This window comes from Larimichthys crocea, chromosome II (assembly GCF_000972845.2).
Source record: "Larimichthys crocea isolate SSNF chromosome II, L_crocea_2.0, whole genome shotgun sequence".
NCBI classification, from domain to species: Eukaryota; Metazoa; Chordata; class Actinopteri; family Sciaenidae; genus Larimichthys; species Larimichthys crocea.
The window spans coordinates 10,961,398-10,987,356 of record NC_040012.1 but is presented as its reverse complement, the minus strand read 5'-3'; the positions used below and the strand labels follow the sequence as shown (position 1 = coordinate 10,987,356).

The 25,959-nt window shown below is 37.4% G+C and overlaps 1 protein-coding gene across 1 annotated transcript in view; it reads right to left on the bottom strand.

Moving 5' to 3' along the window:
* The window catches only part of pth1r (parathyroid hormone 1 receptor), a 43,493-nt gene that overhangs the window by 1,941 nt on the left and 15,593 nt on the right, over nt 1-25,959 (bottom strand). The window contains exons 2-12 of the mRNA XM_010729214.3: nt 19,087-19,189; nt 12,951-13,061; nt 12,576-12,697; nt 8,878-8,972; nt 6,939-7,128; nt 3,063-3,216; nt 2,594-2,654; nt 1,438-1,504; nt 1,192-1,286; nt 482-623; nt 79-120 (exon numbers count right to left, since the gene is read on the bottom strand). Coding sequence (XP_010727516.1) covers nt 79-120; nt 482-623; nt 1,192-1,286; nt 1,438-1,504; nt 2,594-2,654; nt 3,063-3,216; nt 6,939-7,128; nt 8,878-8,972; nt 12,576-12,697; nt 12,951-13,061; nt 19,087-19,189 — 1,182 coding nt within the window. The remainder of the gene's footprint in view (nt 1-78; nt 121-481; nt 624-1,191; nt 1,287-1,437; nt 1,505-2,593; nt 2,655-3,062; nt 3,217-6,938; nt 7,129-8,877; nt 8,973-12,575; nt 12,698-12,950; nt 13,062-19,086; nt 19,190-25,959) is intronic.

The window sequence follows — 25,959 nt, the reverse complement described above, 5'->3', positions numbered from 1 at the left end:
TAGAATAAAAGACGTTATTTAGCCATATACGAGCTTAAATCTCGAACATTTTGGTGAAAATACAAAACTTCCTCTTACCTCTCCATTGCAAAAGCAGTATATAATTGCCACTAAGAATCCCTGGAAAGGAGAAGACGATTTTGAATGATTTTACTCACTTACATCATCCATTAATTTCCAGGCCAACCGTCTCGGGTGTGCACACAAAAGAAAATTTCATCAGCTAGTCTTTTATTCATCTTTCAGAAATCAGAAATCTAAGCAGAAATATACAACCATAAACAGCAACTGGACATTTGGTAAATTAAGCTTTTCAGTATTTTCCTGGGAAGTTGGCAGTATTTCCTCTAAAGCTCTAAAGGACCTCCGAAATCCTGATAAGGCTCATCAGATGTGTTCATCTTGGAAGGCCACATTAATATTTATTGTGACCTTAAGCGCTAAATTAGCATTTCTGGCATTTCCACCATCGCAACTTTACCTGGAAGGAGTTGAATAGCATCTCATAGTGCATCTGGATCAGCCAAGGAACTCCAGACACCTCTGTATACGGCATGGCATGGAATATGATGTAGTGGACACCGAAGAGCGGCATCAGCACCAACGTGGACTTCAACAGTTTTCTGTGACATTTAAGATTTCATAATGTTAAAAAAAAATACTATGCAGTAACTCTGACATTATAGAACTAAAATATGGAACTGAAAACAACACATTTGAATCATTTTAATGAGGATTTAAGTCATTTATCAAACCAAAATGCAGCAAACTATTTTCTTTCCAGCTTTTCAAATGTGAAGATTTGCTGCTTGTCTCTGATTTAAATCATTTCAAATTGAATATCTTTATATTATTGCATCTTTAGAGATTTATCGCCCAACATTTAGACTAAACTAAATCTGTTCAATGAGAAAAAATATGTGACTCAATAAAGTTAGTTGAGTCTCTCTCTGTAGTGCAGAGAGAGAGGGGCAGAAGGCTTGCCGACTGGGCAAACAAGGACATTGTTATGTACCATTTTGGTTTCCTATTTAAGAAGTCTCATGACGTGAATGCAATCAGAGTAAATATATTTGTGCTGCTTGTGATGTGGGTTAGAAGTGTGTCACATGACCGTATCAACATGAGCGGCTGGTTTTGTGGGGTTCAGAAATAACTATAATCATTTTTCATAGTGCTACCACTCTGTACCTGTACTGTTGTCTTGTGTCACACCTTCCAGCGTTCGTTTCTCGTAGTTTAGTTGCCAAAACTCTGATGATGTTCAGAAATAATATAAAATTAACCTGAAGAGAAAATAGAAACATGATGATATAATTAAAGGCCCTTGCAAACATAAAAAGGTCTTTTCTGATAGCTGTAATCCAACAGGTGCACTAAAACACTGTCCTTTCCTGCTCAGCAGGGGAAAGATGCAAGCAGTGAGCATCTACTCACCACTACAGCAGCCAGAGTAGGCACTTGATATATCCATTTCAAATTGCCGGCACTCAGGTCCCAACACCTGCAGTAGACAAACAACAACAAAACAGCTCAGCAAGAGATATATAAGGATTGAGCTCTCAGGTGCGAGGATCTAGGACGCAACTGTTCCACCTCAGTGCCTCTAACGATGACTGCCATCGTTTCACCAAATAAAAGGATTTAGACAAAGCGCTGAACTCACCTCACTTCAAACTGATTTGACCGTTCTAGTCGCAAATATCATGTGAAAACATTCAGAAACAAAATCAAAATAAATATCTCTATGATGTTTCTGGCCTTAATTCCTCATGAACTTTATAAAACTACCTTTATGTTCAAGAGCTTCAGTTCAGTTCAGTTTGCGTTTTTTTTTAATTCTGTCACAAAACAAATCTCTGAGCTTGATTTGTCACGTCAGTAACTATGGTGGCAGCTAAAAATACAGCATTGGTACTGGTACTTAACCATTGTTCCTTCTACATCTACTGTATTGGATTGATTTTATTTTTAGCCAAATGTGTTTTGGCTTGTACTTATTACTGGTAAATGTACATGCCAAAATGTGGCTATTAACATGCTTGGGAGGGCTTAAAGGGAGAAGGGAAGGCAGGTAGAAAGCTACTTTGGAAATATTCTACTGCTGACTGAGAAACGACCGACTGAAATATGCATTTTAATTTCACTGGACAGCTGCTGTGTATCAGCTTAACTGTAAGCTCTCAGAAGCTGAGCGGTCTGAACCCGAGTCTTCAATGTTCGACCATGATATCAATGTGGAGACTGCAGATAGTGCCAGTAAGAGGGGGTTTAGGGCTTGTGTGTTCAGGAGTGGAAGGTGAATCCATCTTTTCTTTTCAGCTTTCAAACCTGTCCTCAGTCCTCACTACAGAAATTTATGGCATGTTTGGTGTTCAGAAATTATGAAATATACAGATATTTACTTATTATCTTTGCATTTCACAACTGGTGCCTTTGAAACAAAGACATCACATCAGACCAGCTAAATAAAAATATATTTATCATTAACTATGTTTGCACATGCCCTCTTTGCTTGAAGCTATGAACTTAGTATCTCTGTATTACACCAACCAGGAATAAAATAATAAGTGTTTTATTTATGCACACTTACTCTGTGTCTGCAAATGTAGCTCTCACTGTTGCCCAAACTGTCACAAACATAGCTGGTACGCCTGTAAAATAAAAAAAATAAAAATAAAAAACATAAATAAAAGATTTTTATGTAACCATCACCATAAGAAAATGCACTAAATAATAATTCCATAAGTCCATAATTTGCTCCTATGTGTAGTACCTGGGTAGCACAGCATCCACATTGTATGCGCTGTGCTTTGGTAACTTATACGCACAGTGTGTACAATGCAGGAACTGTAAGGCCCATATTCATGCAGTGTTTTAACAAAGACATTTTACACAAACATCTTCTATGATCCTGACTTTGTTAACAACACAATATCACAGAGGGCCTCACATTTTGGCATCATAATTAGACAATCAAAAATGAAATATGCATGTTATTAAGTCTACTCATCAGATTGTAATCATGTGCATAAGTAGAACGTAAATGAAGCAGAACTCACCCCATCCAATCAGAGTAAATCCCCACAGATACTTTCTGTCCGAGAAGAAGGTCATAAAGATGAGACTGTGGAGGTACAGACCCTCCACCAGGATCCAGTAGTAATTGGTTGCCAAAAAGTACATGAACAAGGTCACCACCACCTTGCAGCCAATCTACGCACAAACAACAGACAAAGAATACGGATTTAATCCATAACCACGCTGACCAAAAAGTCACACTTTTCAAATACAAAACATTTGTATCCCCTTCACCTCTTATTTCTCCTCTACAATAAAGCCAGTATGACCCAATAATATAGTGGTGATCACATATAAGCTATAGGTGATCCAGAAGAATGATTTAAAAACATGTTTAATCATTTTTCACTTTCCACTTTTGTCAATGTGTAAAATGATTTGGACGTGCAGCTGTTGAGTACACAGTTCAATAGAGCCAAGCAAAACCCAACACAGTCCAACACAACACACACCTTTTAAAACACCATAACATTTACACTGCAGTCACACATCATTAAATAGCTGGGAGTGAACAACAAGGTTTGGAAGCAGAGTATTTGTTCAGTAACATGTATTGGAATATTCCACTGTGATTACTTTTCAGTGTAACCTTAGATAACATACAGACCTCACTGGGGAACTCATTAGACCAAGAAATATCAAGAAACTGGATCATGTCCCTCCAGTTTCCAGGTCTTTGTGTGTCAAAGGTTCAGTGATTTTAGCCACTAAAGCGGCATGGCTCAGGGTAATGTCAGTCTGTTGATATGTCAATCCACTACTTTTCCAGGCTGAGATATCTGAACAACTATTTTCAATGGATTTTTTACAGACATTCATGGACCAGAGAGGACTGGTGATTTTTCTGCTACAGAACCAGCCGGTTACAGTTTTTACTTATTCGGTAAAATGGAGCCAAAACAGGAAAACCTTAAATAGAAGATGTTAACTGAAGAAGATCTGTATGAACCTCCTGGGAAATTACCTACACTTGGGTGTGACAGGCCTTTTAAGGGGCTGCTTGTATTTATGTCATCATGTCTATCACCTCACTCCTTTACAACTGAACACCTCCATATTTGCTGGCTTTAACCTCCCCTCTAGTTCTGTCATATTCTGTGTGTTAGAGACTGCTGAACAAATTTATGACGGAACGAGAGAAACATCACTTTAATTTGATAATACATTACTAAAAAGAGCTCAAACCGATGCTTCTTGTTAATTGTGAACAAAGCCTATATGAATTATTATTCTGGATGCATGCATGCCAGGACATAAGCTGTTTATATTTGCAATATTTGTACTGATTTGTAGATCTGTATGTGAATAAAATGTACTACATTTTTTCAATTAAAATACAAAATAGTCATTTATATGCCTGTTCTCCTTTTTAATAAAGTCACATAACAAGTCTCTTACACTCTTTTTTTTTTTACAATTAGACCTTATTCAAAGAAAAATGAGTGCATTTCAAACTGATTTATTCAAGTGCTCAAGAGGTGATGGAATAATTTAGTGTAGGTGGGTATGAATCATAATTTTAGCATAACAAAGCAACAGGAGATGAAAGAATTCCTAGTGGCATGCCGACATGAAACGGTAAAGACATGCCTTCTGCTTACTCAAGTCAAAATTTGAACTGCAAAGTTGCATCATATTTAATCCTACCGGCAGAACTGGAGTCACACCGTGGTGGGTATTTGAGACGGTTGAGGTTCATGTGTACTGTCAAATATAAAATCCAATGTATTGTTCTAAAACAGGACACATAGCTTTGCTATCCATCCATCCATCCATCCATCCATCCATCCATCACACTTTTACCTTTCACCACACTACATCGCAACACACCACACTCTTTATTGGCACTGAATAGTTAATATTAGTTATTACATGGATTGTGTACTGCACAATCATCCAATATCAACGTAATTCCCAGGGATAATGTGTTCTGTTTCAAATACTGTGACTTTAATAAATGTAAAGCCTATGACATTTAAGACATATAGCAGATATACCACACATGAAGCGAGCACATATAATGAATGTACACAGAGCATATGAGAATAAAAGACAATTTGCTTGGCTTCTGATAGTCTAATCCTGAAGCATGTGTGAGAGGATACCCAGCCTAAAATCCACACATTTTAACATGCCTGTTATTCACAGCCTGTTATTACCCTCTGACTGAGTGTCTTGATTCATTATCTACATTTGTGCAAGCTCCAGCTTTATTCTGTGCTTATTGTTGTCACTTTCATTTTTACACAAGTGACACTGAAAGTAATTGAACGCTTTCATCATGTAAGAGGCAGTTTTCAAACTATTGGAACTATCACAGTGTAAGAAGTCTTCAAAAGAGATTTCGGCTAGCAATGAATGTGTTTAAAACGGCAATGGATGGAATAACAAAAGGTTTCGCATGGATATTTTGTGACATCCAGGTGCAAAAATCTATGTGACATTATCCACCACAGTACATCGTGGATTCAAGACTTTAAAAAATGTGTCGCACCAGCCAGCTGCAGCTTTTGTGATCAAGTTGGGTGTTTTAATTGGTTTTTGAACCATGTCAATTTCCCCTGGGCCCCGTTGGATTTCATTGGAAGAACCTCTCACAATTTATTGATTGAATTAAGTTAAAAAAAAAATTAACCAATGTATTAAAAAAATAAGTGTTCTAGGTCTGTTCCTTTAAGATAGAATGTTATAAGTTACATTTATCTTGTCATAGATTATTTCAGTTTGAACAAAGGTTAGTAAAAATCCAGTTAGTATTATGTGTTGTTGTATTGACATGATGTGTGGAAGTCCCAGGGGGCTATACTGATTTAGCCAGCAATCGATCCAGCTCCAGCTGCTGTTGCTGTATTGTCATGCCATGATAATTAGAAGCCAGCTTCTTTCAGCGCTCCGTTTTCTCTGGACTGATTACCAGCCTTATAATTGTCATTTCTGTAATTTCTCATCAGTTTGTATTCCAACAAACATTGTTGGGCTACAGCCCATTATAACTTTAATGGGAAAGTTTTATAACTTTAACGCAGACACAGTTCCTTGTTTTCTATCTGCATTATATTTTCTTTGTTCTACTCTTCTGCTCTGAAGCTTTGTATTGCAAACCAGAATAGATGAAAACCGTAAGCACCAAACACAATCTATGATGCTTGGCTATTTTCATCTGGACTTTATTTGATACATCTAAAGCAGTTTTTGATCAAAGCTCAAAATGTTCATTTTTATACAGGGACCAGGTCTCATTTAGATATCATGGAAAAGCACAAATATCTATGTCCCGTCATTGCGTCGTGTAATGTTAATGAATCAGTTTCAGTCCAGTATAACTAATTTTGGACAGCCCCAGGATAAAAGTGTCCACTAAATATATTGCGCAAATTGTTTGTTTGCGTATTAAAGCATGCATGAAAAGTACCCAGTCTTTACCCATTTTGTAAACTTTGACTCTGAAAGGGAAAGCCAAGTTCTGGTCTAGTAAAAGTTTGGCATGGTGACAAAAAGTACAGTTTATTTGCTCCAGCACTGGAAAAGCAGGTGAGACTTTGCAAAATACCACTTCCTCTCTAGAAGCAAAACGCCCATTTACACTACAAGTCAAATTACAGTATAGCATGTAATGCAATCAAGCAAGGATGATTCCTATTATATTTGGATTGGAGAAAAACTGAAAATCATTGGCCATATTGTACATTTTATAGCATTATCTTACCGTACAGTAAATACTGTCCTTGTTACAGCACAATTTGTTTTATTAAGAAGTTCAGTTCAGCGAATGTTTTTCATTCTCTTTGTATATCGTCAAGGACAGAGTGCTTTATGTTGAGCCCATCTATAGGTGTGTTTTAGCTGTGTGTACTTACAAACTGTGTTTTGTTGGCTGGCGGAGCTTCAGTGATGGACTTGAGGTCCTCCACAGAGATGTTCATGTCCATGTTCTCTAAGGCCGATCCAGAATATAGCACGATATCCTTCACGAAAATACTTATAGCTCTAAGCATGTAGGACACAAAAAGGTGCATGTGGATGTAGTTCCTGGTGCAGTGTAATCGTCTGGGGAGAAAACAAACAAAAGCAGCAAGGTCAAAAAATAGATCTGTTGTAAATTGTATGTTTTTGTGTGTGTGTGAGCACGTGTGGGTTGGCACACCTTCATGTGAGTATTTTCACCCACACATGAACAATACTCATCCTAATTAGAGCCAGCTGAATTCCACGCTGACTATAACACATTCTTGAGATTTAGGGGCTCGAAACGCACAAATATTGAATTGCTCGGCTCAAAGTGCGTTGTAAAAACAAAATTGCAAGCATGTGTAGAGAAAAGCATGCAAATTTCCTTCCAGACAAGCACAAGTTTATCTGTAAAAGAAAGTCCTCCAAAACATCCTGTCTAGAGTCTACTGTGGAGTTGCCCTTTGAGGTCATAATCCAGTATTAAAATTAGGCTGCTGGATCAATGGCCATAAAAGTTTCACCTTTGCAAATCAAACAAAAATCAGTCAACGCTAATATCTAATAAATATTTATTAGTATTTTAACGACATTTCCAAAGCCAACTTGACCTAGACACATTTTACTTTTTACTGGATACTGAAATTATCCCACTATCTATTATTAACTATTCCATTCTCTAAAACCTCATTAATAAGCTAAATGTTTGACAAGCTACCCTCAGAAAACTATTGATTTAGTAGTGGTAGGCGAAAACTAATCTAGCGTACATTTCCCTGGTGAAAAATACCGAACACGACTGCTGATGTGAAATATCCCTTTTCTCTCCCTGGAAAACATTTATGAGGTCTCCTGTCTACAAGCTGACATGTTGAAGGGGAGACATGGCTGGAGTGCTCCAGAGCACGGAGCCAGAATGTCAGATGGGCCCCTGGGATAACTTATTAAACTCATTTGGCCCATAGATTTCCTGGTGCCAGTTGGGAGCGTTCCTAAAGCCTTCTGACTGCCTGCCTGTATGGTTAAGTCACGCTGGTGGGAACATTGGTAAACAGCGCCTTCACATCGATTCCTGATACTCCCTATGATAAATAAAACGAGCAAATAATGACACATCTGCCCTGCATTAATCAGCCATGAAAAAATAATCAGACTGCACAAAAAAAAAATGAATTCAACCTTGTTTTAGGGTTTTTCTTCACTTACGCACTATTGCCACTAAGTCAAGAGAGAAAGATAAAGCTTATGTATACAGCATCTGTTGCAAATCATTTTATCTAATACAGAACTTAAAAGACTATAACCTTTATAAGCTTGGTGCACTTACAAAATCAATATCCAAGCTTTTCTTTTTTTAACCCGAAATCAGCATGAAAATAACAAAAGATCCTGAATGTCAGAAAACAGAGCATAGATTGCTGCAAGCCCAGAGGCAGACATATCGTAGTTATGTTAAAAGTCAAAGGTAACGTTTGCATGCTTCATGTTGTTGCCGTGACCCCAAATATACTGCATTGCATGCACAATTTCAACGATAAATCCTCTTGCGGCTGATAAAATGGCATGGTAATAAACTGAAGATCATGCAGGATGACAACGACTGCTCCACCCGGTTTAATGTTTGCTAAGGAGCTGCAAGCATCAGAGAGTCCAAAATGATTGAAGAGATTTCCACACATGTTGATCTGTGCAGTGTGAGGTCTGGACTGAAGGCTCAAAATTAAATGAAACACTCATAGGTCATAAGTTGTGCAATCAAGCAATTAAACAGCGGCTTCCTCTTTTGATCCCTTCTAATTTTTTGGGAGCATCTGTGGTTGATTGGATCTATTGATGGCATCAACTCACCGGAAATATCCCAATATAACGACAGCCACCATGAGTGATCCCAGAGAGATGGAGTACCCAACTGTGTAAATGAGATACAGACGGTGAAAGACCTCCTGTTGGAAGAGGACAAATTGTTAGTGTTAATAGGGCAGCAAAATGGATGAAAACACAGACTGAGACGACTACAGAAGATCATCCCTTTACTATAATGAACACAGTTAGATTACTGCATTTTGTGTGAAAAAAAAAATTCTCATGAGCCACCATAATAGAATTGATTTGTGTCTAGAAAATAACAAATGAGAGTAATAATAATATTAGTAAGCAGGACAGATGGACTAAAGGTGGATAGGTGAACTGTACAAAAACATATACAGTATTTTTGCACTATAGATACGATTTATGTTCATGTTTATATTAATGTTTATTCTTTTAAGGACGGACAAGGCACATTAATTAGCATGATCGGCCTAATTTTCACCTGCATATGAGAAAATAAAAAATAAAAAAAACGTACAAATGCACAAAACCACAAATAAAAACAAATAATTACAACAGGAAAACAATTATTAGCACAAAGCACATGTATGCATATGAATACAGCAGTTTTGTAATTTATGTTTACAATGCTGACTCAACAAAAAGCTGCAAAAACAGAATTGAAAGCATCTTTAATGACTTGAGTGTATATTTTAGATTTATGTGAATACATTGCTAGAAATGTTATATAATATGATATTAGCAAGCACCATACATACATTTACTGTTCATAATAAACTTAATAGACTAGAGAATATTAGAATATTGTAACTGTATTGTTACCTTTTTCATAAAAATGTATCTTTATCTTGAAATAGAAAACGTATATCAACAGGCAGTGATGCCGATAATTTATAAAACTTAAATATACATATTTTTCTTTGATGTTACAAGACTTGGTTTAACACACAGTTGTTCTTTGTGCTTAGTAACATTACCACAAGTTTAAATTTTAGTGACATGATTTCTTTAGGCAAGTGATTTTTATTATAAAGAGCATGTTTTCAAAGCTAAAGTACATAAACAGACAAATGTTCTCTCGAATGGTCACACTACAGTATAATGGCATTCCCCCCCAAAACCTGGCTTCAAAATGTGTTAACTTCAATGAAATGCATTGCCACTTGGTGACAGAAATGTCTCAAGCACCCAGAAATTACTGATGGAAACAGCATTTGACATGGGTGACGGAGTTGAGAAAGGCCGGGCGGGGCAGTTTAATCTTCCAGCACTGAGCTGGCAGCCAGAGGACACTGTAAGGAGAGCCACTAACCAGACCCTCTGTGCGTCTGCATGCTGAAGGGGCTAATAGCCCTGTGTGATGTAACCAGATACTCCACTGCTGTTATCATTTAGCATCAGGATCCTGTGCCAAAGAAATGGGTGTCTAAGTTGTGGTGGTGGTCCGTGGCAAGGCAGTTGTGCTATGTGGGGCTTTCATTCGCGCATATGTATTTGTCATTAACTGCTGCAATGCTCCCTCGGGAGCCCATCGACACAAACATCTGAAGTCAGAAAGAAATTGAAGGGTGCTATGATGAGGTTATGCCCACATCCTCTACACCACATTCAAGCAGGGAAGAGGAAAATAAATGTGAGACAGCTGATGTTTGTATCGCTTCATGGCAAAAATGAGTCAAAAATCAAACTATGACAGCTGAATTTTCTGAGTGAGCTTTGAACATTTTTATCTATGAGTGAATAATTACCCATATACTCTATGACCCCTGTTCATTGGCATAGGTTGAGACATCTTGTAGCCAATAGCAACAGTACAAACTGCAGAGCCACTTAACCCTAAACTTTATAATAACACACCGCACTTATTAAAGGTTGTAGTATGTTAGATTATTGAAATGTCTGTGCATAATGCAATTTCACAAATACATTTTTAAACATTTTTTACAAATAAAAAACAAAAATTCATATGCATATGATTAATGGCTGAGTAAGTGCTATTTTTACATTTACAGCCAGGTTATCTGTTTTCCACCCTCCTTATAATACCCAGTAGTCCTATTCACTGGCAGTCTTATGTTCTGACATCCTCCCACAATGACAGAGAAGTAAACACTTTCAGGAGAAGCTGCAGTCAAGATCACATTTACCTTTGTCAGTCACATGGGGATAATGGTAGTAAAAAGCTGCCATGTTTGGTTTACAAAACAATCTTCCCAACATGCTCTGTGGTGTGATGGTGATGTCAGTGCTTGTGGTATTTATGATCCCAGGTTTGACTCTCGCATGCTGATTGTGTTTAGATGTTATGTTACAGATGGTTAAAGGGATAGTTTTTGAAGTGGGGTTGTATGACGTACATATGCATAGTCAGTGTGTACAGTAGACGGTGGTCAGCGCACCCATAGTCTGGAGAAGCAGACAGGGATCCCAGCACAGAAGCAGTGCTATAAACTGCTACGCACAGGGTCAGCAGAAAAAGGAATTTTAGCCACACTAAAAAAGCTGACCAACATCCATTCAAGTGTATGCTATATTAAGATTTCTTTCACCATTTCACCTTGTTGTCAAGCTGCATTATATGACACAGTTGTTTTGGTCAGAAAGTTGCACAATCAGCCTGAAAATCAAATTTCTAAATATATATCCACTGTTTTGCAAAATGTTAAAATGCACCACAAGGAAGCAACGGCTACTGTTTGGACAGGTATGAAACAAGGCTCATTGTGTTAGTGTAGTAATCGGATACATACAATACTAAATGGCCAAAAATATGTGCTTGTATCTTGTTAATATGTGGTTTGATCTTTCCTGTTCCTACTGTGATCATAGCGAGGTCCATGATGTAATTTTAATTAACCTTTATTTAACCAAGAAGGGTCCCATTGAAATTAAAAACCTCTTTTTCAAGGGAGTCCTGGAGTCCCAATGGGTGTCTGAGTTTGGTGTAGAAGACCTTGGCCTGCACACAACATTGAACCCCATTAAACACCTTGAGGACACCTGCAATGAGTTCAGACCACCGACTGTGAGCCAGGTATTATAAATCATCCGTGGTCGAACTCAGTGATGCTCTTGTGACTGAATGGGAGCAAATCCCTGCAGTCAGGTTTCAAATCAGTCACACGTGATGAATAAATAACATCAATCACATGTATATTTAAAGATGCATTATAAAATGTGGCATAGCGGTAGTGGTAACCCCTTGATTAGAGCAATACCAGCAAAGCAACATGACATCAGCACACTGCAGAGTCTAAATGTCTTCTTATCACCATCTAGTTGCTGTGCAGGCGGCTTTGAAGTTTAGTCATAATTGGCGAGTTCTTCGTTTTCTTTGAATGGAATGCTTTCTGGCAAGTATTACAATTTGCAATTAAGACGAAATGCTTCCAGTTTATATTTGAATGGACATTTGGACTAATTGCAGCCTCACATTATCACAAAGAAACCACACTGCCATCCTGTCATTATCTTCAACTGTCATCATCTTAACATTTTCATTAAATATGATTAGAGTTGTCCTCAGTGTACATCACTGAGAAGGCATGTCAAAAATGTAACATAAAAAGTAATTGCAAGATAAAATGGTGCAATAGCTGCCTAAAGGGCGACAATTTACTCTGGCGATACATCCGCAAAGATGATTGCTCTTAATTATTGTGGTGGAAGGCACTGTAACTCAACGAGTACGTAAATAGGGATGAGATGGATCTCACCTTTTCATGGGTATTGTTCAAATGGTGGAGGAATTTTGTACATTCGCTGTAATCGGCCCACGTCTTGTTTGTTTCGGTCTGCTTCCACGTTCCGTTGCTTTCACACTGACGGTATGCCAGTCCTAAACATCAAACAGAAGAGTCTAATTTTAATTACAGATTTTGCCAGTTGTTTGCCAACACAGTCAATTACTCGTCCTCAGCTTGCTCATTAATTACATCTGCATAATTGTATGAATTACAAAAGAGGTTTCAGATGGAGCCAAAGGTGTAATTGTGCAGCATGCAGCAGCACCCGAAGCCTGGTGCTCTTTTCACCGACTGAAAAAGAGCTTCAGGGTTTCAACTGCTGACTTTATCTGGGGCCAGTCTTACCTTTATGGTTGAAGTCATAGATATACGCTGGACAGACGATGGACACATTCTTTCCTGGACGCCCTTCAGGCCAACAAACAATGCCGTCCCATTCTGGTGAGCAGAAACCATCTGTGGAGACAAGAGCAGTACTGACTTTTAAAAATAGAGCTACTCAGCTACTCTGTTCTTCTTTTGGTTCCAGCATTACATGGCTGTAGGCATTTACAAGAGCAGCAGAGCTGTATGTTTTCAAGGATTTAGTTGTCCTTTAAAAACTAGGCCAGATGCATGAACTTTACTCAGTATGCAAATTATCACTGTGAAGCAGCCTTGTAATTTGTGGTGAGTCTATTTGTAAATTAGGACTTTTTGTTGTGTTTTGTTTAAGGAAACCATGGGTCACCCAGAAAACAAACTCCCCATCTATTGTAATATAATTAAAACTTGCAATCATGGAATTCCCAGCATGCTGAAAACAAGTTGTCCATTGAATCTTGTGTGTTCATTAACGGTTGTTTGTTAGCTGCAGAAGATTTCTATAACTTCTACATGCATCATATCGTTTTAATGTTGTATGGAATTAGTTTCGGTATGGATCTCATTTAAAAGATTCCCTGCAACACTGGCTGCATTGTTGTATTCTAAGTGCTATGTTATAAATCTAGTATAATAGGGTTGTTTTTGACCTTCATTAGGGTCAACTTAATTACAGATGCAATCATTAATTTCATTATTGATTTAGTGTTAAATCATTTCTCTTCAATTGCTCTTGTTTGATTGATGTTCAATTTGAAATCAAATAAAACCGAGAAAACCAGCTAATTTAAAAATATTAAACATGAAATGTTTTAAATGTTCTGCTTGGTGAATCAACTTTTGATCAATTATGAATACTTCTACCAAATAATTTTCTATTCATGGACTACTGTGATTATCTAGTAAATGCTCAGAATAACAATAAAACTTGATATGTCTTCTAGAATATCGCATTGTGTCATCTTTGAAGTTTTTAACGGGTAAACATTTCCACACAAAGTTTATAAAATAAACTATTTTAACTTCATGTAATTACACAATTACGCACATTTTTGCTCCATTTGTGGGGTTGGAATGAATGAAATTAAAGTTGGAGGAGATTTCTATTAAAAGTTTAAACGTTGTTTTTATTGTGGTTAGGAACATTTAGCATGTAAGAGGTTGTCCAGGAATTATCATAACATGAACATTGCTCACTTTCTTGAACTTCTGTAAACCTCTATTTTCAGTGAAGAATGATCTGCACGAAACTTTGCAATAACACATCTATGATTAGCCAGACAAAGAGCTGCAGGTTCAAAGGGAAAAAAATGCAATTTCCCCAGCCCCTTAATTGTGAGCTAAACCGTGGACCTCAGCCCTCTGATAGTGGGGAGCAAAGTCCCTCTCCCCACAGATTCCTGGCAAAAGCCTCCCTTATGGCTTGGCATTTATGTTGTATTATTGAAAACATCTGCCCCACTTAGACCACTAATAAGTAGCTATGGATAAAACTAAAACTATCCTCTCCTTGCAGTAGATCCATTATTTTCTCATTCCTATAATCAAACTTACAAAGAAACATCTGAAGCAATGACGACATGCTTTTTATTTGCCTGTCACTAGGAGTGCAAAATTAAAGAGCAGACTGACTGGAGCTGACGGATTCCTACAGATCTCTGGTGGGAGAAAAACAGCGTTTAGTTTTGAAAATCACGCTGACCACACATCCTGGGAGTAAAAGTAGAATTGCTGTTCATTTTTGCCATAGATTTTACAGCCGTAGGACCACCTACTAACAGGCTTAAATTAAACACCGAATACGCACATAATTTCCCGTATATTTCTTGACCACGATTTAAATATAAATGCGACTATGGGGGGACTTTGGTATTAGTGATGTCACTGGGGTTTTTTATAAGGTTTTCTTTCCCCCCCAACTCATTTGGTTCTGACCTGCAGATGTCAAAACACATATTGCATTTTCTCATGATACATGCAACCTTTTTATAATGATTGCTGATGTTATTCTACACCCAGACCACAAGCTTGAAGGCTGAGCTATTTTCACACTGCAAGGTCTGGGGCATTGAACCCACATCCCTCCACTGTACTCTCCAGGCAAACCTCAGTGTTTCCCTCAATGAAAACCTTGTCTCAGTCACGTAATGGAGACTTTTGTGTATTTAAAGCACAAATGAGGAATAAAAACAAATATATCAAATGTTAAAATACAACAAAAAACGTGGTTTTCGCCCTCACATAGGATCTAGTCCTGTCTGAATGAACTCAGAATTGCACGATCAATTCATTATTCAGAACAAACCCCACATTTCACACTAGCGTTTTAAAATAGTCATCACTCCACATCTCCTATAATAGTTCAGAAAACCACGAGTTTACAGTGCCAGAAAAAGACTCTGGGGGTGGTCAGACAGGACACAGGCAAGACAAATACAGATGTAAAGCCAGAGTTCTAAAAAGTGCATGCAAGCTGCTATTCTTTGAGCTTACCTCAACCCACAGATTCAAGGTCACACCGCAATACAAGAAAAAAAAAAAAAAATTAAAAGAGTGAATTCAGTCCAAATCCCAGTGACCACTTCAAGGAAAACACTTACATGGGTCATCAGAAAGCACAAGTAAGGCTTTCCTTGAACTTTATCTCAAATCTTGACAAGTCTCTTAAATCTTACCCAAACACAAGCCACAACTGAGATTTTAAATGATTTCCACATTACATAATTACAAACAAACAACCAGATGAGACACTTAAGTTCAAATCAAGTTCAAATGAAGTGAAGTCAAATCAATGTGCCATTAAGAAAAAAGAAAAATCTCAAATCAAGCATGTTAAATGAGCACATATGTGCTTATTCAGGCATTTAGTACAACCACACCAGGGACTTTCTTTTCTTTATTAAGGTAATATGTTTATCTTAAGTCCTTCATCTGTTATTGAACAAACATGTGCAACCTTCCGAAAGAGGTCAGAAAACAGCCGCCACATGCAGGATGAGTCACATGAGTGTGTGCCAGCATCATCAGATATGCAGTTTAGGTCTTGTGTGCTGATGTACACCGAAAACAGCACCGCAAGCCTTTCAAAGAATACCTGTCGGGCATTACTGACGGGCTTGTTAAAGCCCAGCAGAGATGTGGACTCGTGTCGACTCAAATCACTATTTTGATGACCTGACATAGAAGAAAATGACTAGAGACTGGACTTGGATATACAAGTCAAATACTTTTTGTTTGTTTAAATATTAAGTACAGTATAAAGAATAAAAACTGTTTTTGATGTCGACATTTCAAGTGTTTGTGTAATGTAAACAGGTAACTCTGGAATCGGCATTGTCATGACTGGGCGACTACCCTGTCAGTCAAACTCCTCACGCTGCTACCTGATGGTCTATGGATCAGATCAGATCTTCATCATCATGCCTGTGTCCAGAGTCATCAGTCATTCTGGATACAAGAATGCTGAATTGCAAGACTACAGCATCAACTATGTTCAACATTTGGAGACTCACTCAGCTCTATAAGTGTCTCTAAGGGAGAATATTATTGTCAGACACAGTGGCAGACTCAGGCTGCTTAAGGGGCAAAAATAATTTGTGGTGGCATTTGTGGTGAAACGACTTGATCACGTTTTCTCCACTGGAAGAGCACCCTAGAGGGCTCGTTGTCATCTTCTATGGGACGTTTCTATCTTTCTCTTTTTTCAAACATGCCCAATCACTGACAGTTGAAAAAACCTAGTTTAGTCAATATTATTTATTTTCAATCATGTAAAACAGAAAGAAACTGGCACATATCCACATTTAAAAAGCTGGAAACTGAGCCTGTCAGAGTCCAGCACATAACCCTCCATAAAACCACAAAGTGCCATATGCATACTTCCATTTTTTTTTTTTTTTTTTTGCATATTAAACAAATTGTATTACTACCATTAGATAGATCCAGCTGCTTCCAGTCTTTAAGTTAATTGGCTGCTGTCTATCTTCTCATTTAACTCTCTGCAAGACATGCAAAACATTTCCCAAAATGCCAACCTATTCCTTTCGGGTTATGAAGAAGTGCCACTCATATCTAGGTCTAGTCAAGATTACATAAAATTTTCAATTTGGTTTAATGGCAGAATGTTTTAAAATTGTGACCTTCAAATTCAATCTCTAAGCATTATGTAAATGAAAAGACAACTGCAAATGTGCTGGGAGGTGGCTGGTGAAGTGTGATACCAGGATTGCCAGTCACTACGACGTGTCAGGGTAAATTAAGCATGATGGTGGTCAGATGAGCAGCACAGACTCTCCTCAGAGAGGGACCCAATGTTTAATTAGCTATTATGACCATGCTGTTAAAAAAGGCTTTGAGAAAAAGAACAGTGCTGTTATATAAACCTTGGACATCTTATGCAAGCTGCTGTTTGGCGCCTGCAGTTTTCAATAGTAGCAATTCTGTCATAATTTTTTTAAATCCAATTTGAGATTTGTGGACATTTATCAAAACCAGGAAAAGTTGGGAAATACCACACATGGCAATGCACAACTAGTGGGAACGGTCAACAAAAGCTTTTGTGTTCTCAGCCTGGAAGTAAACATTTTTAATTATGTGTTTCATTTACATAGGGGTATCGTTTGGAGGGTCGAGGAATTCAATGTGACCACAATGCACTGGGGTTAAAGAGAAAATAATATGATCGGTTTGGCTGTGGCATCCAAAATTCTCCTCTGAACAATCAACTGGGAAAATGACAGTAACCACAATGGGATACAGTAGATGCTGGGGTCTGCTGGAAAATGGTGCTCTTCAGACACCCATAAATACACAAATACACCCCAGGATCAACTTCGCCTACAATCCCAGCGTCTGGAAAGCCACGGGCAGGATAAAGGAAACAGAGCAGCGTTTTATAATGTAACCATCAACTCACATTCAACTAGCTGGCAACTGCTGCAAAAAGGTATTTGATTTGAACGCATCAGCAAATAGCAGGCAAAAACTGTCTCCCAAATCTTTATCTATCTTGAACTGTGCGCACAACATCAGCTGATTAGTAGAAGCTCTTATTAACAATCAACAATCACATTCAAACATCTCACCAATCATGTTCAATCAGGACAGCAAGCTAGTCTTTACAGTCTGATGCGCATTCGCTCTTCATCATGGTTCTACTGTTGGTTGTGTTGTTTACTCCCAAAGCTCCCAGAAAACTTTACTGTTTGGGCTGAATGATTTCTTCCTCCATCGCTCCAACGTTTTCCTGGTACTCCTCCTGTATCTGATGACATCCCCTGCCTTGTACAATATGTGTATTTCAAATCTGTGTCCATGAGGTTTTCTTCTGTGTAGCCTCTAGGGTATTTATTGCACTCTCCATTGAACGTCTCGCTCCAGCTAGAATTCATTGGGGAGCTCCCTCAATAGCTCAGTCTATTCTAACAAATGAAACCATTTTGCTGCAATAAATGGTTCAGGCTGCTTTGACATGAGTGCCTTTGACAGAAATCTTTCCAAAGCAACTCATTGCAGGTAGTGGAAAATCACACAATTGGAACCTAATCAAAGCTAATTAGGTGGGACATCCCATTTGTCATTACACAAGCCAGTCTTATTGTTCATTATAATTTTCCTCCCTTAAAAAATACATTTTGGTCGATATACACAAACTGTGATGGAAAGGTATAGATTGTATCTGGTATCTATTTAACACAAATCAAATCAAAAACACAAAAATCACAATCTGGTTAAAGCCGTAAAGCATGGGCTTAAAAAAAACAACAGCTCCTGAGCAATGGTAAAAAAGACAATAGGAACAAGGATCTGTTATATCTTGCAATGGGCTAGTGGTGGGGCTGCTACTACTCTGGACCATTGTGAAATATCAAAACATAATTGCATAGTTTGCCATTAAATTTTTATTCATTTATATTATTTATGGCTCCTGGAGGATGAGTCCTCTGACCTTTCCTCTAGCCACCATCAGGTATGTTACCAACTTTCTCCAATATTTTGATTAATGACTTTTAAATACTTGCAGAACTAATGACATTTCCATCATTCTAAGTTTTGCTTTGCTTCTAATTAGCAAATGTTAGGCATGTGAACTTTAGCAGACTCTCATTTCTTAACTCACCAGGAATGTTCTGCCTTCTTGTGATGTCCCCCTCACAGTGCCGTTTGGCTCTGAACAACAGGCCTATCTGTTCCTCTTTTGTGAGCACATCATCTGCAGAAACCTGCAAAAATGGCATGGATTTAATAAAAGGAAATGCCACGATGGAAACAACAACTTCTATCAACAAACATCATTAAGTTACATTGCACTGTTTGTATGTCAGGCATATAAACAACTCTCAACATTTGTGGTTGTGAAAAAAATGTTTAAGTAAACATTGACATGACATGCATCATGTGGCTCCCAGAAAGCAAAATCGATAGTGAAATATTGGCAAGTATTGTGTCCACACTGACTGACAAAACAAAATTTTAAGCACTCGTGAGGACCCATTTAATGTTAAATAAATGATGGCTGACACTGATTCACCTGAGATTGAATTTTAGTTTTTTTTTTTATATGCTGAAGAAATATTGAAGCAATGTTATAGTAAACAACCACAAGAAACCAGACCATTTCATGACATTTTATTTATTCATACAACATGTCATTGTTCTATATATGTAAATAAAGCAAAAACAAACTCCATAAGTTCATAAACATTTACAAGAAGTAAACAACTGGTGGCTCAAAATAAATTTGTATGCTGTTCACCAACAAAATGGTTAAATGTGGAATATTTATGAAATTTACACATCAAATATATTAAGTGAAATATAAGACACATAAAATTAAACAGTGACTGAATTATGTAAAAAACATATTTCCTTGTTTGACTGTTTCGGTAATATTCCAAAATTAATAAATAAATAAATGAAAAAAACACACAGGTCACAGGTCATAAATAGTTTTGTTTTATTGTTTAATCTGGGACCAAAACAACAACAAAAAGGACATTTGAAGTGGCTCTCCACATATGAAAGCACATTAAATATTAAAATGTAATTTTGCAGATTATGTTAAAGTTCCTTTTTTGCTGCAGCTATATCAGTTTTAACCAAAGTGCTCAGCTGAAAAAGGCTGTATTAAACCCAGCACTACTTGATTGTAATTTAAGCAGAAGCCTGGTATTCACAGGAGCCAATGAGAGTGAAAATAAGAATATATTTCAACATCACACATGCTAATGGATAACATTAGTCTAATGCTAGTTGACACTGGTGAGTAAACTAGCCTATTGCCTACTTGCTACTCGCCAGGATTCTGTCAAATGTAAATTTGTTACAGTCAATGGACACATTTGCCAGGACAATAATGCAGCTTTGAGTTGACTGACTAAAATGTACCTCCTTTTGCACATGCTGGTGAGAGATGATGAATGTGGGGTAGTTGAAAATAGCAGTTTTTCTAGGGCAGGGCCTCGACTCTCCCTTGACTCTTTGCCATTTCCCTACAAAAATGACTTTTACAGTGCATGTTTTCCTCATCACATATAAATTATGTAGTTTTTTTTTTGTCATTTAAAGCCAGACAAGTCGCATACACCACAGAGAAGATATGCTGTATTCAAAAAAATATCTCCCACACTCTTAAACTTGCTCCCCGATCCTCAATTAACCTAATTCAAAATATTTTGTTGACAGCTGGCCGTAGGCACAATACAATACTGATTAAATGTCATGGGGCAACCAGATTGTCAACTATTTTCAACTTTCGATTTAAACTGTGCCCACTTTAATTAATGGAAATTAATGGAAATGTTTACAAAAGAACATCTGATAAAGACTAGGTGCTGGACTGACGTGTCTAGTCTGCACACTAGATAAAACATAGCACCAACAAAAACATTTGTTGATATGCCAGTAAATGTTAACGGGAGCATTATCTATTATCTTTCTGCTGTAGAAATTCAACCTCAACCACATGCCAAACTTTTGCTATCTCCAGACATGATTTCCTCTTCACAGCTGCTATTTGCCATAGCAACCCTCTATCTAATGTTCTCTGGCCATAGTGCTGCAGACAGCACGTTATACATCCAGTTTCCTTCTGTGAAATAGTCCTTCAATGTAATACTGTCATTTTCTCATGGAATATAAGTGAAAAAAACAGGCTGGCTAAGATATTGGACAGCCTCTATCTAGAAGGTCAGATTAGATTGTACTTTGACCATAACAGTCCACCAGTGATTCAAAATGTTCCTGAGTGAATAGTGGTATATTTATTTCTGTCTCAACAGCTATGAAGTAAAAAAAAGGTTTCCTTGACTAAACAGTATCAGTTTCACTTGTTGTTTATAGTCCCAGACGGTATTCCTGTGGTTATTTCCTCTATGTGGTCACTAATCGGACATGACAAAGTTATAACATGGATAAAAGTGACGTTTTATTCCCAACATTTTCTTACACCTTATATTTTCTCAGCTTTTGAACATTGTGTTTGAGAGTGGCGTGGCACCTCAGGTGTGGTTTTCCAGTCAAGGAAACATTTTCCATTCTAGTAGGTCACACTGACTGGCTCGCTGTTTGCTCGTGGATCACTTTTGGGCAATGACAAATGTGACTGTAGTGAAAATGACCACATTCATTTTTAACAGAGTGTGACAAGAAAAGTGGAAATGAAAACACAGAAATTTAAGCTCAGTGCTACAACTAAAGCACAGATCAGTGCACAAATCACCAGGATTTTCTACTCTGTCATTTACGTGTTTCCATGGTGCTTTGAGACGTACTGCAGCGAAATGCAGTATGTATTCACACAACGAAACACCAACTAACGTGTGGACCATTCAGTGTGCCCGGAGGTGCAGCTAAAAAAAAAAAAAAACTCACAGTCTTGTTTTTTTGGTTCAGTGATGCAGAGCAAACAGTACAAATTAAAGACAGACGTTTGCTCAAAGCAGCTGACTCCCTGGCTGCAGTTGTATTTGTCTGTTTCAGACACAAATCACATGTAAATAAATTTAATTCTCTCTAAACAATAAGTGCGCAGGTTTACATAGTGATGGGGAATTCATTTAACAAGCAGAACAACGCGCAGAGAAGAAAGGAATGAAAAGAGACAGAGAGAGTGAAGAGGTTAAATGCATCAACAGATACAAATAATTACACTTCTGAAAAATGTACTGCGTTCATTTTCATGGCAAATTAGTTTTTTTAATTTGTTTGATAAAACGAATTTAAATGCAAGACTGAGCCACAACCTTTGCTTCAGCGTGTGGAAATAGTTTTTATTATAATATAATGATTATATTCTATCCTGTTTGAGAAAACTAAATGTGTTTGAAGATGACAATAAAGTGAGAAAACTTTTAAAAAGTGGATGACAGCATATTAATGAAAAGATCAAATTCTACAGTACATAGTACAGACATTAACTGTATGTTGTTTTCCGTTTCTGCACTGGTGTATTAAGATATTGTTGTGTTAAGTATAAAGTAGTAGAAAATGGAAATATTTAGTGAAATAGACATACAGTATGTTAAATCTGCACTTGCGTTAAGTACAGTTCTGCACATGGCTGCTAATGACACAAGTTTATCTATCTCTTTCTGTCTATCTTAAGGCCTCTCTGGTGTCTGTTTATGATTTAAAATAAGCAGATGAGGAACATCTAAATCTGCATGCTGAGTTATTTGGGAACAAAGATGTGTATACATTGTCTCTGATGCAAGTGCGTAATTTCTCGGGCTTAAAATGAATACTGTAAATACCAAACTGTCGTGGATTTGCTACACACAAAACCATAATACCTCAATCCATCAATATTTTCACTACTTTCAGCCCTGAAATAAGGATGTCCAGTCTGAGAGCTGAATAAGGTTACAGAATGAAGACGTTTATGGCTTTGCACAGCAAACAACCACAGATGGAACAACATTTGACCGCAGGCGAACAAGGATAGATACTACCTGTTTGCTGTACTAACTATGCCAATATAGAATATTCCACTGAACGCTCCTGAGACGTTTACACTATTTTCATCTCAATAACTGGCTGGTGTTACTTTAGGTGACAGCTCAACTGACAGGACAAGTGTCATTATTATTATATAGTACAGCACTGTCTGAGTTGTGCAATTTTGTCATTTAAAAGAGCCCTTGTTTTGTCGCTCTATGTTTTCTTTCTTCTTTATGTTGCATTTTGTCACCACGGTCATTTTTAATTCACTTCAAAGTGGAGTGAATTGTTAGTCCCTTTAGTACATTTCAAATCACTGGGTACACATCAATTACAACTTGCATTTTCCAGCTTTTTTCCCCCACAAACCTGGTAGGTGAAGCTGCCGTTCCAACACATTAAGAACAAATATCTTAACCTTTACAGCGCAGTTTGAGCCCCTGTGAAACATTAAACTAAAATGAAGGCATGTAGTTTCAGGGTTTATTTTCTTTCTCTCAAAAACTGGGGAAATTTCTCTTTCATCTGCAGGCTCCTGCTCGCAGGAACGCAGAAGAGTATCATTTACCATTTTAAGAGGAGAATCCTGGGTAATAAGTGTGCCCCCTGATTATTTCTGAAAACTATTCCTCCTCCACTGGCCAGAGTCCAAACCTCCAAAGTAAACACAACTCTCACAGGGAGAAACATGGACATTCTTATTTACTGCATTTCATTCAAAACACAGTAATCTTTTTGTCAAATGCTTTTGAGCTTATGCCAAAAAAGAAATGAAATGAAAATTAGAAAAATACACGGCATATAAATATGTGTGTTTTCATCACTGGTCGCTAGAATACAAACTCCACTTGAATAAACCACAAGTTTCTATTTGTCTTCGCAAACTGCGGCTTGATGACTTAAACTGCAGCTCCCTGCAAGGATATAAGACCAATATTGAGAGAACTGTATTTAGGCCGGTGTGTCAAGACAGTGTTGAACCACTATGGATAAATACGAACACTATATGAGACTGAAGGTACACTTAGTTTTCTAATTCCAGTGTTTGGTTACTAAATTATTTTAGTAACTTAATTCTGAGTTATATTTAGTTATAAAGGTCGAGCTTGTCTTGCACCACAGATGAATATCTTCAGTGTTCATTTGTTTATTTATTTTATATTTGAATATTTTGTTGCAAAACGATGTAAAAAGTTAAAAAGAAATCAAATATGAGTCATGTGGATAGACGCCACGGCATACATTGAGTGGAGACACTGGGTTTCCGGTACATTACCAAAAGTCTTGATTGTGGACAGCCTCGTGCTTTTTTTTTTTTTTTTTTTTTTTTTTTTTTTCAAGAAAGTTGTGGTTGACCAAAGTCATTTCCTGAAATGCCCTACAGTGAATAAGAGAGTCAAATGCTGGAGCTTGTGAGGTAGACTTTCATTAGAAAGCACAAAACAAAAAAACTTGAGTATCCAAAAAGTTGAAATGTACCGCACAGACACCACTGAGTTCAATTCCATGCAATTATCTATAATAAGTTAACAATGGATTGTGGGTCAAAGCAAAGCCCGATGATCTCATTAGTTGTATCTCAGACCATAAAAAAGTAGTCTAAATATAAAAAAAAGCATGTGACTAAACTAAACTTTAATTGAGGAGTGCACAATAGTTCAGAGAATTAAGTCCAGGCAGATGTTCAACAACCATTATGGCTGAAAGTCGTCATGATTCAGAGGGTTGTCCTTTTTGCATAAACATGAATTCACAGCATATTTTCACAGATTTCACAGATAGAAAAAGTGAATTACAGTTCCACTAGATACAGCATTTCTGCATGATTATGACGCATGCAGCACAAAAAAGCTAAGATGTGGTCATCCAAGGTAATATCCTTAAATCCCTCATGTAAACATCTTACTGAAACCTGTTTGACTGGTAATATTAGACCAACAAATGACTTAAGCATAAGTTGATCAAGTGATAAATAGCATGGATTGGTTTACAGTATGTGTTTTATTCAGTAGAGTAGCCAGGAAGTGCGGCCTAATTTTGGCGCTACGGGGAATGTTTTATGATTAGGAGATTATATTAATGTGAAAACTGAAAGGCAAGCTTCATGGTGGCGCTAGGAGACCACTGAGAGTCCAAAAGCTGGCTCTGCTCAGTCAGTCACTGGCTGAGAGCCAAAACAACAGTTGGGGTTTCAACAGCCTCTTCATCTTCATCTCCAACATGAACAACACACGTACAAACAAATACAGACTGGAACCAGCAGCAGAAAGTATGAAGCGACATGCTCCAGAGAAATATCACTGTACTGTATTAAAGATACAATTATATATTTTTTTATCTCAATACCAATGCTGGCAAAAGTACTTCACAAAGACAGAGTTTGAATGTTCTCAGTCTGTGTTAAATGCCTACAAGCAACATAGAAGGGTGCTTTGTGTTTGATGTGTTTAAAGGAACAGCATCTTGGTTATGTCTTATAGCTGTGATGTCTAAAGAGCAGGGTGGTTATGACGGTGTTTGTTATGTTCGTAGTGTCTTGTAAATGCATGTGTCTAATCCTTCTAATCCGTCTAATCTGTTGCTATATATTAAATCAAGTACAGCTACTGGTGTCTTAGCATCCAGTGTTTACACAAAAAAGTATAATTCCATTTTAAATGTTCATGATATGCCATCACGGCAGACTGCTTTGCTAATGTGAACCAATGAATTGAATCTTGACACAAATCAGATATTGTCCTCTTATTGATAGATGTGATATAGTATTCTGGAATATGTTTGCAAATGTTTTATTTCAGGGTTAATTAGTGAGATTTGTATTCAACCAACTATTAAATCGGTTATACTGTATATGTGAGACACACCTCAGTGTTTTAGCATGTTTGGATTGTCAACATAAGTCCTCTGATCAACAACTCTGTTACTATTTTAACTGGAAACACAAACCATATTAATTCTCTCTGTCACTTCAGAGTTTTCCAATAATGCTTCTCTCTGTTGGCTGAACCGTCAGTGAGGATGAGATTTTTAGGTAAATGGTCGTATAAAGTGA